A 15,325-nucleotide genomic window follows, 5' to 3' on the forward strand; every position below is an offset into this window, starting at 1 on the left:
CCTTTTCTGTGCCTGGGAACCTCTACCAGAGCCTGATGCTTCTGAGCATACAACTATCCCAGCTGCATTCAGCAGGCAAAAGTGTACACCTTATCCATTCAGCCTGCCTCTGAAAGAATGAGAAATTTTAAAGCAAACATTGGGTTGTCAGGCTTCTGCATTGTATTAAAGTTTGTTACACTATCCATAGTACAATGTATACTCTCTGTGAAGGCACTTCAAGTTTCCCTCCTACATTTACATATTTGTCAGGTTTCCTACTCTTCTTTTCAAGCACACACAGACTTTACACAAGGAAAAGGCAGTGGCAGTGGGGTGAATGGACGCTAACACAACTCGATACTTTTTATTGGACAATGGTTGGTTACAGACCACAAAGACTCAGGAAGGCCTATTGCTTGGGCCCAGCAAGAGACACTCTCTCCCTCTCAATTCAGAATCCTTTGGGCTATGAGAAGACAGGCTTTTCCTGACTCTAGCAGGAGGTCCATGACAGTACTCAGTACAAGGAGAGTCATACCTGAGCCTAGCTGAGGGTGGCTGGATAAAGTGAGCCAGACTCATTTTAATTACTTCGGTGTGACCCTGAAAACTCGGATGTGGATGGCCGAGTTGTTTCTGATGCGGGTCAGCGGCTCTCGTGTATCAGTCTCTGGTTCCAGCTCATCAACAAGCTCCACTGTGGAGGTATTGGCAGCCACCTGCAAGGACCCGAAGCTGCCCGCCTGCAGCTGTAAGGCAATGTTGATTGCACGATTGATGGCCAGGCCCAAGCCATGAATGTAGATCTCAGTGCATGCGTTCTGACCCCGCGGCCCACCGTCCAGCAGCTTCTGGCAGCGGACCAGCTGGGCCTTAAAGTCAGTCTTCATGTTGACATAAATGTCATTGGGCCTCCGGGGCAGGCGGTGAGGCAGTCGCTTCCGAAGGGTGTACTCCACTGGATCCAGCTCAGCCTCGACGGCCCCACGGTGCTCTCGGTTTTCTGCCATGTTGCGTGCCCTGGCCGGGGGGGGGGGGGGGGGGGGGGGGAGACAAGATCAGCGAGGGGTGACAAGCGACTTCGCTTACTTTTCTAGTCCATTTCCTGTCCAAAAGGTGTAACCAGGAGGGGGCGCACTCAGTGCCCCTCTTCGCTTCCGGCCTCAGTCCCCGCCCATTACCCCCGAGCTTCCGCGTATCTTCCACCGCCAGCTCTATTCATTCATTACATCGCCCCCAACCTCAAGCCCCTCCACCACCCCCTTCCCTCTTTCGTGCCTACCCTCTCCGGTCCAGAGTGGCCTCCTTGCATACGCGGCCCTTTCCCCTGCCAGGTCACTTACGTGTTGTGCCAACCGGCCTAGTAGAGGGTGCAGCCAGGACCCCAGACCCGAAAAAGTGAAGGAAAGGGGCGCTCAACAGGAACGCCAGATCGCAGGCGACACCGGGCTTCTGCGAGATCCACGAATCGCCTTCCCAGCCTCCGTGTTCCCCGCCCCTAGTCAAGAGCCGCTCGAGCAACCGCGCGAAGTGTTTCAGTAACGCGAGACTTCCGGGAGTGATGGGATCTAACACGTGTCTCCGCGGCGGGCCCAGTGGCAGGGGGCGGGTACCAAGTCAAAGGAGGAGGAGGAGGGTCAGCTTCCCTAGGCCAGACCAAGTTCCTGGCCCTCGGAGGGGTCTTGGGGTGAGAGAGGGGTCTTGTGGGGTGGTGGGGAAAGCGGCTATTCTAGGGGCGTGAACAATGTGGGTGAGGGTCTTGCAATGACAGCAGGGAATGCAGTGAATTCAGAAGAATGGGATCGCAAAGGAGCCTAAAGACAGGGTGGGCTCCTGCATCCATCGCAGTTCCTCTGGTCAGAGGAGGCGTGACAAAGTTGACAGAACTGAACTCTCGCCCAAAGTCCCTGTTGCTCGAATACGGAGGGGGCCACTGAACGGTGAGGGGTGGCCCTCGACAGAGGACAGCGTCCCTGGACCCCCTGCAGTTCACGGGGACCTGCCCCTCTCCCTTGCCTGTAGCCGGCCTGATCCCGGGCCCACCCTTGGGGATCCAAGCTATGAGGCCCAGGTTTCACGATTCCCTGGGGGTACGCTAACTCACTCCCCTCAACTATCACCCACCGGTTCTTTGGTTGCTTCCCAAGACCTGGGAGAAGGAACGTGCGCCCCCTAGCGGGCAGGGCAAGGCAAAGCACTGGAGGGCGGGGTGATCCTGGCTCCCTCGACCAGTGGGGAGAAGTTCTCGGCCCAGATTGGTGCAGCTTCTGGAGAGTGTCCTTTGGAAATGCGTTAGACCTGCATTGGGGATCTCGAACTACTCTGCTTGAGTTTTCCCATCATTCAAATGGGGTAGTTCCTGTCTTGCCATGCAGTTGTGAAGCCCAATATAACCTTGTAAACTGGAAGCCTACACAAGTGAGTTGGAATTTTTATGGCCCTCAGGCCCCTCTCTAGTTGCCTAGGGTGGAGTCTAACCTTATTTTACTGCAGGTTAGAAAGAACTCCCAGCACTAGTTAAATCCCATAGTTCTCTTTTTTTTAGCTTCAGATTCTTTCATTAACCACCAGTTTGGATGGTAATGAGGGAGGGCGAGGTAGTAGGTGAGGAGGAAAGGCTGGCTACAACCCTATTCTGCCTCAGAAGTGACACCTGAGCTGAGTTTTAATGGACAAATAGTTCTTCCGGGAACCAAGGAGTATTCTGAAACAACTGCTCAGTATTTTTAAAAGAAGGGAAGCATAATCTAAGCTTCTACCTCAAGGAACTAGAAAAAGAAGAGCCAAATAAAGACAAAGCAATAAGATGGGAGGAAATAATAAAGAGCAAAAATCAATGATACATAGAAAGACAATAAAAAAACTCAACTCAGAAGCTTTGAAAAGATAAATAAAATTGATTATTAGAAATGAAAGCGGGAATAGCCCTAAATATCTCTCATACACTGAAAGATACTAAGAGAATAATACAAACAACTCTACATACATAAATTTGACAACTTAGGTGAAATGGACCAATTCCTAGAAAACCACAACCAACCAAACTCACTCAAGATTAAATTGGTAATCTGAATAGCCCTATAACTATTAATTTAATTAATAGCTTTAAGAAAAACCTCTAGAAAAAGAAATATCTAGGTCCAGATGGTTTCACTGGTGAATTCTACCAAAGAAGAAATGACACGAATTATACACACACACAATATCTTTCAGAAAACAGAGTAGGAAGGAACATTTCCCAACTAATTTTATGAGGTCAAAGCTAGGCAAATACAAAAGAAGAAAACTACAGACTAATATCTCTCATGAACAAAGATGCAAAAATCCTCAACAAAATGTTAGCAAATTGAACTCAACAGTAGTCTCCCTTTATCCCTGGTTTCACTTTCCAAGGTTTCAGTTGCCCATGGTCAACTTGCTTCTGATAATGTTACATGGGCTATTACAGAAATAATTCATAAGTGCCCTGACCAGTTTGGCTCAGTGGATAGAGTGTTGGCCTGCGGACTGAAGGGTCCTGGGTTCGATTCCGGTCAAGGCATGTACCTTGGTTGTGGGCACATCCCCAGTGGAGGGTGTGCAGGAGGCGGCTGATTGATGTTTCTCTCTCATCAATGTTTCTGACTCTCTATCCCTCTCCCTTCCTCTCTGTAAAAAAAATCAATAAAATGTATTTTTTTAAAAAGAAATAATTCATAAGTTTGAAACAGCGTGCTACTTTTTTTTTTTTTAAATATATTTTATTGATGTTTCACAGAGAGGAAGGGAGAGGGATAGAGAGCTAGAAACATCGATGAGAGAGAAACATCGATCAGCTGCCTCCTGCACACCTCCCACTGAGGATGTGCCCGCAACCAAGGTACATGCCCTTGACCGGAATCGAACCCGGGACCCTTCAGTCCGCAGGCTGACGCTCTATCCACTGAGCCAAACCGGTTTCGGCCAGCGTGCTACTTTTAATAGTGTGATGAAGTCTCGCCTTCCTGATTCAATCCTTTGTCCAGCATATCCACACTGTATAAACTACCCATCCATTAATCACTTTGAAGCCATTTTGGTTATCAGATCAACTGTCGAGGTAGCCCTTATTTTACTTAATGACCCCAAAGAGCAAGAGTAGTGAGGCTGGCAATTCAGATATGCCAAAGAGAAGCCATAAAGTGCTTCCTTTAAGTGAAAATCTATGTATGTATAAGAAAAATAGAGTATTACATTTATACCATAAAATACTATGCAGCAGTAAAAAAGAAGGATCTCTTACCCTTTGAGACAACATGGAGGTACCTGGAGAGTATTACGCTAAGCGAAATAAGCCAGTCAGAGAAAGATAAGTATCACATAATCTCATTCATATGTGGAATCTAATGAACAAAATAATCTGGTGAACAAAACAGATCCAGAGTCAAAGAGTCATAGAACAGATGGCAGAATTTCAGTGGGAAGGTGGGGAAGGAAGGGTGGGTGGGAAGTGATCAACCAAAGAACTTGTATGCATATACATATGCATAACCCATGGACACAGACAATAGGGTAGTGAAGGCCTGGGATGGGAGCAGAGGCAGACTAGAAGGGGTCAATGGGGGACAAAAGAGGGACATATGTAATACTTTCAACAATAAAGATTAAAAAATAAAAGAAAAACACAGTATATATAAATGTGTGTGTGTGTGTGTGTGTGTGTGTTTAGGTAGCCACTTGGGTCTTGGAATGTCTCCCCAGCAGGTAAGTGGGGACTATTATATATAAAAAGAATTATAAACCATGACCAAGTGAAGCTTATTTCAAAGATGGTGCAATATAAGAAAACCAAAGATATCTACCACATTATGCCTCCCTTTTGTTGGAAGCTTTCAGACTTCGAGCATTAAGCAGTGAGTGCCCTCTCTGGGGATCGAGTTTTCCCTGGAAAAGGCAGCAAGAACTGTGACCAAGAGCCTGTCTTCAGAATTGTGACCACTAGGTTTCAGGGGGGAAAGGAAAAAAAAATGTTTTCTATGTAATAGCATTTTACTTTTTTCTCTCTCTTTTCTAAGTTCTTCCCTGCCTTTAACTAATAAAGAATGTGGAGATAGAAACAGTTCTCTCTAAGGTTCTCCTTATTTGTGACTTAACATTCTTGGCCTGGGTGGGGCCGGAGAGCTGATGCTTCTCCAGGACAAAGAGCCTCGCTTTGTGCATCAGTGTGGAAGTTAAACAGAAAGCGCAGGTGAGATTTTTGTTGGCTATTTTAAAAGTGTGTCATTAATATAAGAAACTTTATATTCACAGTATTTAATCTTTTTCACTTGTAAAAAAAAAAAAAAACAAGAAAAACAGCAGGGAAATATTCCTATAGAAAACAGCAGAGCTTTAAGATCCATTTCCAGCCTTAACTGGTTTGGCTCAGTGGATAGAGCGTCGGTCTGCGGACTCAAGGGTCCCAGGTTTGATTCCGGTCAAGGGCATGTACCTTGGTTGTGGGCACATACCCAGTAGGGAGTGTGCAGGAGGCAGCTGATCGATGTTTCTCTCTCATCGATGTTTCTGACTCTCTATCCCTCTCCCTTCCTCTCTGTAAAAAATCAATAAAATATATTTTAAAAAAATAAGATCCATTTCCATTTTAAGTCCATTTGTTTTGCCAGTGTGTTCATGTTCAGGTCTGTTGTACTAATGTTATTTATTAATTTTTTTCATTTATAAACAGTTAACTAAAGAGCTTTTTCAAGCACCCATGTCTGTAAAGTATTTTTTTAAACATATTTTTTATTGATTTCAGAGAGGAAGGGAGAGAGAGAGAGAAACATCAATGATGATAGAGAATCATTGATTGGCTGCCTCCTGCACACCCACTACTGGGGATCAAGACTGCAACCTGGGCATGTGCCCTTGACCAGAATGGAACGTGGGACCTTTCAGTCCACAGGCCGATGCTCTATCCATTGAACCAAACCGGCTAGGGCTGTAAAGTATTTTTAAATAAAGTTTCTTTTGTGTGTGTGTGTGTGGATATATATATATATATATATCACATTAGCAGTCTAAAGAAAAAAGTTCACATGATCATTTCAATTTATGCAGAAAAACTTTAACATAATTAAGCATTCCATTTATGATAAAAAAAAATGTTAGGCAAACAAAGAATAGAAGAAACTTCTTCAACCTGACAAAGAGCATCTACAAAAAACCTACAACTACCATTATACTTAATGGTAAAAGACTGGCCACCTTTCTTTTTGTTTTTATTTTATTGATTTCAGAGAGGGAGAGGGAGAGATAGGAAGAAACATCAATGATGAGAGACTCATCAACCAGCTGCTTCTTACATGACCCCTACTGAGGATTGAGCCAGCAACCCGGTATGTGCCCTGGCTCAGAATCAAACCATGACCTCCTGGTTCATAGGCCCACACTCAACCACTGAACCACACAGGCCGGGCATGGCCACCTTTCTTTTAAAAGACTGTCTTCTCTCAGCACTCTTATTGTTGGAAGTTCCAGCCAATGCAATAAGGCAAGAAAATGATATAGATTGGAAAGGAAGAAATAAAACTGTCTCTATTTGCAGATGACATGATTATATACATAAAAAATCCCAAGAGTCTATAAAAAACTTATAATAAATAAGTTTAGGAAGTTTGCAGTATACAAGATTAACATATAAAAAATCAATTGTATTTCTACACACTAGCAATAAACAATTGGAAACTAAATTTTTAAACACAATAATACCATTTATAGTTACCGCAGAGATGGGGGGGAGGTGGGAGAAATATTTACATATACATCTAACAAAACATCTACAAAATCTATATGCTAAAAATCTACAAATGCTGATGAAAAAAATAAAAAATCTAAGTAAATACAGAGCTATACCATGTCTGTGTATTGGAAGATTTAACAGTAAAGATATCAATTCTCTTCAAATTGATTTCCAGCTTTAATACAATTCCTATGAAAATCCCAGCAAGAATTTTTGCAGATTTAAACAAGTTTGTTGTAAAAGTTATATGGAAAGATAAGAAACGTTAAAGCAATTTTTTTTTAAATATATTTTATTGATTTTTTACAGAGCGGAAGGGAGAGGAGGGATAGAGAGTTAGAAACATCGATGAGAGAGAAACATCGATCAGCTGCCTCTTGCACGCCCCCTACTGGGGATGTGCCCGCAACCAAGGTACATGCCCTTGACCGGAATCGAACCTGGGACCCTTGAGTCCGCAGGCCGACGCTCTATCCACTGAGCCAAACCGGTTTTGGCACGTTAAAGCAATTTTGAAAAAGAAAGAGTTGGAATCATACTCCCTGATTTTAATACTTAAAATATAAACGCAATATCAAGACAGTGTGGTATTTACCAAGGGATAGACACAAAAATCAGTAAAATGGAACGGAGAACCCAGAAATTGATTCACACAAGTACAGCCAGCTGATTTTGACAATAGTGTAAAATCAGTTGGATGGGGAAAGAAAGTCTTTTCAGCAAATGGTGTTAAAGCAATTGGACAAACAAGCAAAGAACTGAACCTCAGCTCTATGAAAAAAATTAACACAAAATGGATGATAAGTCTAAATATAAAATGTAAACCTTTCAGAGGAAAACATAGGTAAATATCTTCATGACATAGGGTCAGGTGAAGAGTTTCTTGACACAACTCCAGAAGCACCATGTATTATTAAACAAAAAGATTGATAAACTGTATGTCAACCAAAATTTTAAAAAATTTTACTCTGTGAAAGAGCACATTAATAGGATGAAAAGAGAAGCCACAGACTGGGAGAAAATATTTGCAAATCATATATCTAACAAAGGACTTATATCCAGAATATATATAGAACACTGTAAATTCAAGAGACAGAAAACAACTCAATTAGAAAATAGGCAAAAGTCTTTTAATATATATATATACATATATATATATATATATTTCTTTATTGATTTCAGAGAGAAAGGGAGAGAGATAGAAACATCAATGATGAGAGAGAATCATTGATCATCTGCCTCCTGCTTACCACCTACTGGGGATTGAGCCTACAACCTGGACATGTGCCCTTGACTGGAATCGAACCAGGACCCTTCAGTCCACAGGTCGATGCTCTATCCACTGAGCCAAACCGGCTAGGGCCAGGCAAAAATCTTGATGAGATACCATCAAGATGCCAAAAAAGCACATACAATGTTCAATATCATTAGCCATTAAAACCATTACTACTATACACCTATTAGAATATCCAAAATAAAAATCTTTCACAATACCAAGTGCTGACAAGAATGCAGAGAAACTTGTCATACATATGTATGGATCTCTCATATGCCACTTGTGGAAATGTTAAATGATACAGCCACTTTGGAAAACAGTTTGGCAGTTTCTTGTAAAGCTTAACATATACTCACCATACGACCCAGCAAGAACTCTCCTGAGTATTTAAAACCTGTACACACATGTCCATAGCAGTTTTAGTTATAATATCCCAAACTGGAAACAAGCCAGGTGTCTTTCAGCAGGAGAATAGTTAAAAAAAACTGTGGTACATCCACACCATGGAATACTACTCAGCAATAAAGGTGGGATCAAGGAGCCCTGTTAGATGGTTGGAATACTGGTAACAACATAGAATACCATGCTAAGCAGCTCATAGTTAGTGTGGAAGGCAAACAAGATGTGAAAAATAGTATGACCAGTGGGGAGAAAGTACAGGAATTTGGTAGACCCCCAAGGGGAAATAGCCAATAAGACCTTGGGGGAAGCAATGGCTAAGCTGAGACAGAATTTCTAGCAGTGGGACTCATATCCTGTGTAGTTCCTCCTGTTACGAAGAGGAGGTCTAGAAGGACTAAGTCATTGGAGATAGGAGAGGAGAGTAGGAACCAGCAAAGGACTCAGGAGCAGCTAGTGAGATAGGAGGAAATCCAAGGGAGTATGGAAGCCAGGTGAAGAAAGCATTTTCTGGAGGAGGGAGTGATTGATTCTGTCATATGCTGCTGAGAGGCCACATATGATACTGGCCAGTGGATTTAGCAATGTGGGTCACTGGTCACTTGATAAGAAATTACATTTGGTGGACCAAAGAACTTAGTAGAAACTAATTCTGAATGCAGTAAATTAAAGCCCATTTTGTCTGATAATTAAAAATAAGAATAATTTGTGAACGGTTAAGTTGTGTGTCTTTTTATGTTATCTAAAATATGTTTTCCAAACTTTGACATCCAGATAAATATAAAGGTTCACAATTAGTTGGGTGAAGCCAAGCTCTGTAATGAGCTGATTTGACACTAAGATGGTCCTTACCTAAAACATTTCATTGAAGGTAAACACCACAGAGGAATCTTCCTTTAGGAAAAAAGGCAGAGCTTGGCTGTTTAGTCTCTTTTTTTTGTGGGGCATGAATCTTCTATTTTTATTTTTTTAAGCTTGTTTTTTATTGACGATAGTATTACAGATGTCCCCTATTCCCCTCCCCCGCATCACCCTCCACCCAGCCCCGCCTTGGCTGTTTAGTCTTATTTGACCTTCCTTTCAGGGGTCCTCAAACTACGGCCCGCGGGCCACATGCGGCCCACCAAGGACATTTATCCGGCCCGCTGGGTGCCGCTGCCTGTCCTGCTTAGCAGCTGACTCGTCCCGGGCCCGCAGTGCGCATAGGAATTTGTTCACAGTTTTTTTTTTAAACTATAGTCTGGCCCTCCAACGGTCTGAGGGACAGTGAACTGGCCCCCTGTTTAAAAAGTTTGAGGACCCCTGATATAGATTAATCATCTAACTCAGTGGTTGGCAAACTCATTAGTCAACAGAGCCAAATATCAACAGTACAACAATTGAAATTTCTTTTGAGAGCCAAATTTTTTAAACTTAAACTTCTTCTAACGTCACTTCTTCAAAATAGACTCGCCCAGGCCGTGGTATTTTGTGGAAGAACCACACTCAAGGGGCCAAAGAGCCGCAGTTTGCCGACCACTGATCTAACTAAATCTCTGTTTAGTTCAAAAGCTTGCAAATTTAAAACAACACAGACCAAGACATTTTACAGCATAGTATCTGAATAAAAAATATATATATATTTTTTTTATATATTTGGAGTAGTTTTTTTTTTGTTTTTTTTTTTTATTGATATTTTACAGAGAGGAAGGGAGAGGGATAGAGAGTTAGAAACATTGATGAGAGAGAAACATTGATCAGCTGCCTCCTGCACACCTCCCACTGGGGATGTGCCCGCAACAAAGGTACGTGCCCTTGACCAGAATCGAACCCGGGACCCTTCAGTCCGCAGGCCGACGCTCTATCCACTGAGCCAAACCGGTTTTGGCTGAATAAAAAATATTTTAGGTCCAAGTGATTTGTTTGTAAACTTTTTCTCTAATACTGCACGAGAGATTGTCTGATATAGTTTCCTTTCTCAAAGAGGGAGCTTATAGGATTCATTTCCATAGTGTCATCATCAGCACCACGGTTGGTTCCCATTTTACAGTTGAGGGACAGGACTTGCCCAGGGTCACAAACTGGCACACAGGAACCATGGGGGATCATTCCAATTTTATACTGTGGAGTCAGTCTTGCTCTTTTTTTTTTTTTTTTTTTCATTCTCATTGGCAGTTTTGCTCTTCTTGACTCACTGCATCTAGTGAGTGCTACACTTGGATCAAAACCATTTCCATGGTAGCATTCAAGGCCTGAACTGAAATTTCACTTCACTTCTCATCTAACTAGCAATCCAGGTCCTCTTCTCCTATCAGCCTGCATTGTCACTATTCTCAAGGGGATGCTCACTTTTCTAAATGTACCTAAATCTTGCCCTTCCTTTCAGCTCAGCACAAGCCACCACTGTCACCTACTGCTCCCAGTGCACAGAGGTCCCTTTGCCCATGTACCATTTCTCTACCATAATTTACAATCTCACATTTGCTAATCTATACTAATAAAATGGTAATATGCTAATTAGTCTGGGAGACTGGGAGACCGGACGTCCTTCAAAGCTATGGTGGCAGGGCCAAGGCATAGGCAGTTAGGGGCAAGCAGGTCGACAGGGGAGGGGGGTCACTTGGGGGGTGACCAGGCTGGGAGGGGGGCAGTTGGGGGCGACCAGGCAGGTCAGCAGAGGGGCAGTTGGGGGGCAACCAGGCCGGCAGGGGAGGGCAGTTGGGGGCCATCTGGCCAGCAGGGGAGCGGTTAGGCAGCGATCAAGCCAGTAGGTAAGTAAGTGGTTAGGATCCAGTGGTCCCGGATTGTGAGAGGGATATCCGACTGCCAGTTTAGGCCCCATCCCTGTGGGATCCCGGATTGGAGAGGATGCAGGCCGGGCTGAGGGACCCCTCCCCCCCCTCCCCGTGCACAAATTTCATGCACTGGGTCTCTAGTCTATATATATAAAAGCCTAATATGCTAAGTGTCCAACTGTTTGGTCGACTGCTCAACCAGTTGCTATGATGCACACTGACCACCAGGGGACAGATGCGACTGGTAGGTTAGCTTGCTGCTGGGGTCCAGCAGATTGGGACTGGGCAAGATGTCCCAGACACACTCTGGACCCCTCCTGTGGTCCCTCCCCAGCCGGCCGGCCCCCATCAGCCACCATCGGGGACTGGGCAAGACAGCCCAATTGGGCCCCGATCGCTGGCCAGGCCGAGGGACCCCACCCGTGCACAAATTCGTGCACTGAGCCTCTAGTTAATAATAAGATATGCTAAGACCTCACTCATTCAGCAGTTAGACTGCTGATAACTTCCAACCACCCAGAACACAATCTAACAAAATTAAAAAACAAACAAAAAGCAACAACAAAAGCTTAAAAATATTTTTTTTAATCCTCACCAGAGGATATCTTTCCATTGATTTTTAGAGATTGTGGAAGGGAGGGGGAGAGGCAGAGAGAGAGAAACACTTATGTGAATTGGTTGCCTCCCACAGGCACCCAGACTAGGGCCTGGGCCAGGGATTGAGCCTGCAATTGAAGTACATGCCCTAGTCAGGAATCCAACCCAGGACCCTTCAATTCGCAGGTTGACGCTGTATCCACTGAGCAACCCGCTAGGGCAAAAAGCTTTTGAGTAAAAAAACAAACAAAAATACCCCAGCTGTCACAAGCATATTCTAGGAGAAAAATTCTGATCTAAGACTGGATTCTGTTGAAACATTTTCATACAATGTTAATAATCTGAATATTGTGGACTGTGTGTAATCAAAAGCCGCTATTAACTAACATTTGTGGAGTACTTGCCCTGTGCCAAGCACTGTGTTAAGTGCTTTATTATATAATCCAGAGGAGAGAGATTAATAATTTGTCCAAGGCCATAGTTGGTAATGGATGGAACCAGGACAGAAGCCCTTGCTTTAAACAACTGCCATTTTCCAGCCTGTTTGACGGACAACAGAGGCAGGGATCCTGTCTGCAAGAAGGACAAGGGAACTGAAAAAAACGGACACTAAAACTACAAATGCAGAGAAGCCTGGGGGGAGAGGAAGGTATTCGGTGCAGGAACAAAAGGCTTTACTGGTTGCTCCTAAGGTCCGCTATTGGTTATGGCACAAGTCTGAATTTACTTTCCCTGTTTTGAGAAGGATTATTTTGTATTTGGTAACAGCTATTTTAGGAAGCTGGGCGGTAGAATATACATTCTAGAATGACTTCCAAGAAAAATCGTGAAAACATACAAAACTTTTTCATCCTAAAAGGTTCAGGGATTCAGAAAAGTCATTCCTGAAAACCTCTTTAAACAAAGGAGTGTCAATCTACATTTTACATTTGCATAGTAGTTATCATCCTTTCAAAGCCTTTCACATTCACTTATTTTAATTATTTCAGCACTCCAGGAAGGGAGTGGAGTGGGCCGAGGATGGGACAGCGAACAACATTATCTCCTAGTTACCACAAAAGAGAGTCAATTCTTAGTCAATGGCAGAGCCAGTCAAAACTCCACGTCTCACCAGCCAGTACTGCCTCGGGCTGTTTTAAATCAGTAGGTTCCTTCACTTATTGCATGTATCCTAGGACACCTGATAAACGCACCTCTCTTTCAACACAGGCGGTCTTCCTGGAGGAAGCCGACTGACTGCTCAGAAGCCGGCGATGTCTCTAGCGGCGGCCTCCACGACGGTAGAGCGTCACGTGTCCGGGGTAGCCAGGGAGTACCCCGGGGGCACCCCCCCCGACCGCCGCGAGCCCCGCGTCACGTGACCACCCGGGCTCCCGGGTCACGTGCCGGGGGGCTTGGGGGCGGCGGGCGTGCAGGCCGCCCCAGCAGGGCGCGCGGAGAGCTGGCGAGGCCGTGTGGGTCGGAGCCGGCCGGGCCGCGGCGGGAGGCGGTGGCGGCGGAGGGGGCGGCCCTGCGGCCCCGCGTCCGCGTCACGTGGTGCGAGGCGGGCAGCCATCTTGCTACAAACACAAACAGAGAGGAGCGGCCACCGCGGGAGCGCCAGCGCCCCTTCCCCTGCCGCCTCCGCCGCCCCCAGCCAGACGCGCGCCGCCCGCCCGCCCGCCGCCGCCCACGCCCCGCGACCGGAGCCCCGCGCCTCCCGCCAGCCGTGGTAAGCGCTCGGCGGCGCCGCGGCTCCCGGCCCGGGGCAGGCCCGCCCCCGACGCCGAGGCGGCCGCGCTGAGCCTGCAAGAGCCAGAGCCAGAGCCAGAGCCAGAGCGCGGGCTGCCGGCACGGACCTTCATTGCCGCTCTCGAGGCCGCTGCCACCCGGTGCGTCCGCTTCCTAGCCCCCCTGTCGGCCCCTTTCCCGGCGCGGCCTCCAGCGCCACCGTCCCTCCCGGGGGGCGGCTGCCCGCGCCCCGGGCACCTGGCGCCCCTCCCTGAAGGGCACGCTGTCCTCCGGGCCGGCCCGCCTCCTTCCCACCCCCGCGCTCCTAACGGTCGTCCTCCGACCCCTCCAAAACCCGGCCAGGGGTCCCCGGTCTCCCCCTGCCAGCATCCTCCACCAGACCCGCTCGAGCGCCGCGGACCCGAATGCCCCTCGCCCCCCGGAGATTCCTCAGCGTGCCTCCGGGTTCGTGTTGGAATTAGCTGGGCCTTGCGGGTCTTAAAGTCCAAGCATTGCACTTTGGCTAACGGGGAAGCCTTTTCCTCTACTGGGTCTTCACCTGAATTTACTTTCAGCCGGAGACATTAGTGCTTGGTCATCGGGGTCTCCCTCCTCCCGGTTGCCCGGTGGTATTAAACACGTTAGTCTTTTCTGATGCCAGTCTGGGCGCTTCCCGGCCCATCTCCCCTGATGCAGCAACTCCCCGGCTACAGCCCCTGTCACTGCCTTTTTCATTTTTTCAAGTTAACTTTAAGGAGATCCTCATTTCTTACCTCTTACCCCGTTATTACTGGAATTCCCAGTAAGCTTCCAGGTCTGGTCCATCAAGTTGTCCCTGGGAGATGCTAAATCAGTACTTGTTGGCCGGTTCTTTCCTCCAGCCACCCCAGTCTTACTCCCCTCCTGCTTCTCATTATTGCTTTCCCAATGATCATCAGCCTCTCCGCTGCGCCTTCGAGCTCACATGCCAGTTGCAACTTCTCTCCCTAGCAAGAGCCCCCAACTTGCCTCTGCAATTGAAACAGCATCTCTCCCTAGCAAGAGCCCCCAACTTGCCTCTGCAATTGAAACAGCATGGGTACCAACAGGCGGGTCCCCTTTGCGGTTCAGTGTGTGGGAGTTTGCTTTCTGGTTCTTTCATCTGCACTGTTCCCTGTGCAGTCCCAGGGCACCTACCCTTACTCCAGCTCCAGTTTTATTTCCTGCATTGTAGGTCTAGAGCATGTCATTGGGAATGGTTGGGGCAGATCTGGAGTTTGTGTTGTTGCCATGGCCTGGGATCCAGGTACCATATGGTGGCTACAGTCAATTGAGTTGTGTTCTTAGACCCCTTGTCTGGCTTTTTCAGCCAGTGGATGTGTTAGTATTGTGTGTGATTTGGTGGGTTAAAGGACCCCAGTTTGCCCTCCATTTTACGTCTGTGGTTGGAGTTTGGAATAGAAAAAAATAGACGCACTTTAGAGCAGAGGTGAGAAGAGGCTAGCAGTACTGTGAAGGATTTAAAAAATTCTAACAAGAAATGTAAGATGGCTTAAAACTCACAAAGTATGCTTGAGAGTTTGGGGTGGTTCTCCAGTCTGGATAGTGTGTCGAGGGACTTCTGGGTCCCCTACTGGGGCAGCTGCAGCCTCTCTTCCTTGTTTTCCCTGGCTGAAGCCCAAGACTGGGCAAGTGGGCAGAAGGGATCAAATGAGTTAAAAGTGTGAAAAGTGCTTTAAAAACTGTGAATTAGTAGACACGCTGCGCATTTGTCAGTATAGTTCAGAGTGTATAGAGCTGGGATAGCTGACCAGCCAAGAGGATTGGGCTTACACTGTGTGTGTGTGTGTGTGTGTGTGTGTGTGT

General features: G+C 46.2%; 1 protein-coding gene across 2 annotated transcripts; it reads right to left on the minus strand.

The window, feature by feature from the left end:
- Positions 1-141: 141 nt before the first annotated feature.
- Positions 142-13,251, minus strand: POP7 (POP7 homolog, ribonuclease P/MRP subunit). Of its 2 annotated transcripts, none has more exons than XM_080677880.1 (2): positions 1,326-1,514; positions 142-1,002 (listed from the first exon to the last, which is right to left on the minus strand). In XM_080677880.1, exon 2 carries the CDS (start codon positions 990-992, stop codon positions 570-572), a length of 423 nt encoding a protein of 140 aa, XP_080534006.1. In that variant the 5' UTR covers positions 993-1,002; positions 1,326-1,514; the 3' UTR covers positions 142-569. The 2 variants fall into 2 exon arrangements, with proteins under 2 accessions (XP_080534006.1, XP_080534007.1); XM_080677881.1 differs by lacking the exon at positions 1,326-1,514 and adding an exon at positions 12,964-13,251 and having other exon boundaries at positions 148-1,002.
- Between the last annotated feature and the right edge of the window lie 2,074 nt (positions 13,252-15,325).

Source organism: Plecotus auritus (genome assembly GCF_963455305.1).
Source record: "Plecotus auritus genome assembly, chromosome: 7".
In the NCBI taxonomy this organism is placed as follows: domain Eukaryota; kingdom Metazoa; phylum Chordata; class Mammalia; order Chiroptera; family Vespertilionidae; genus Plecotus; species Plecotus auritus.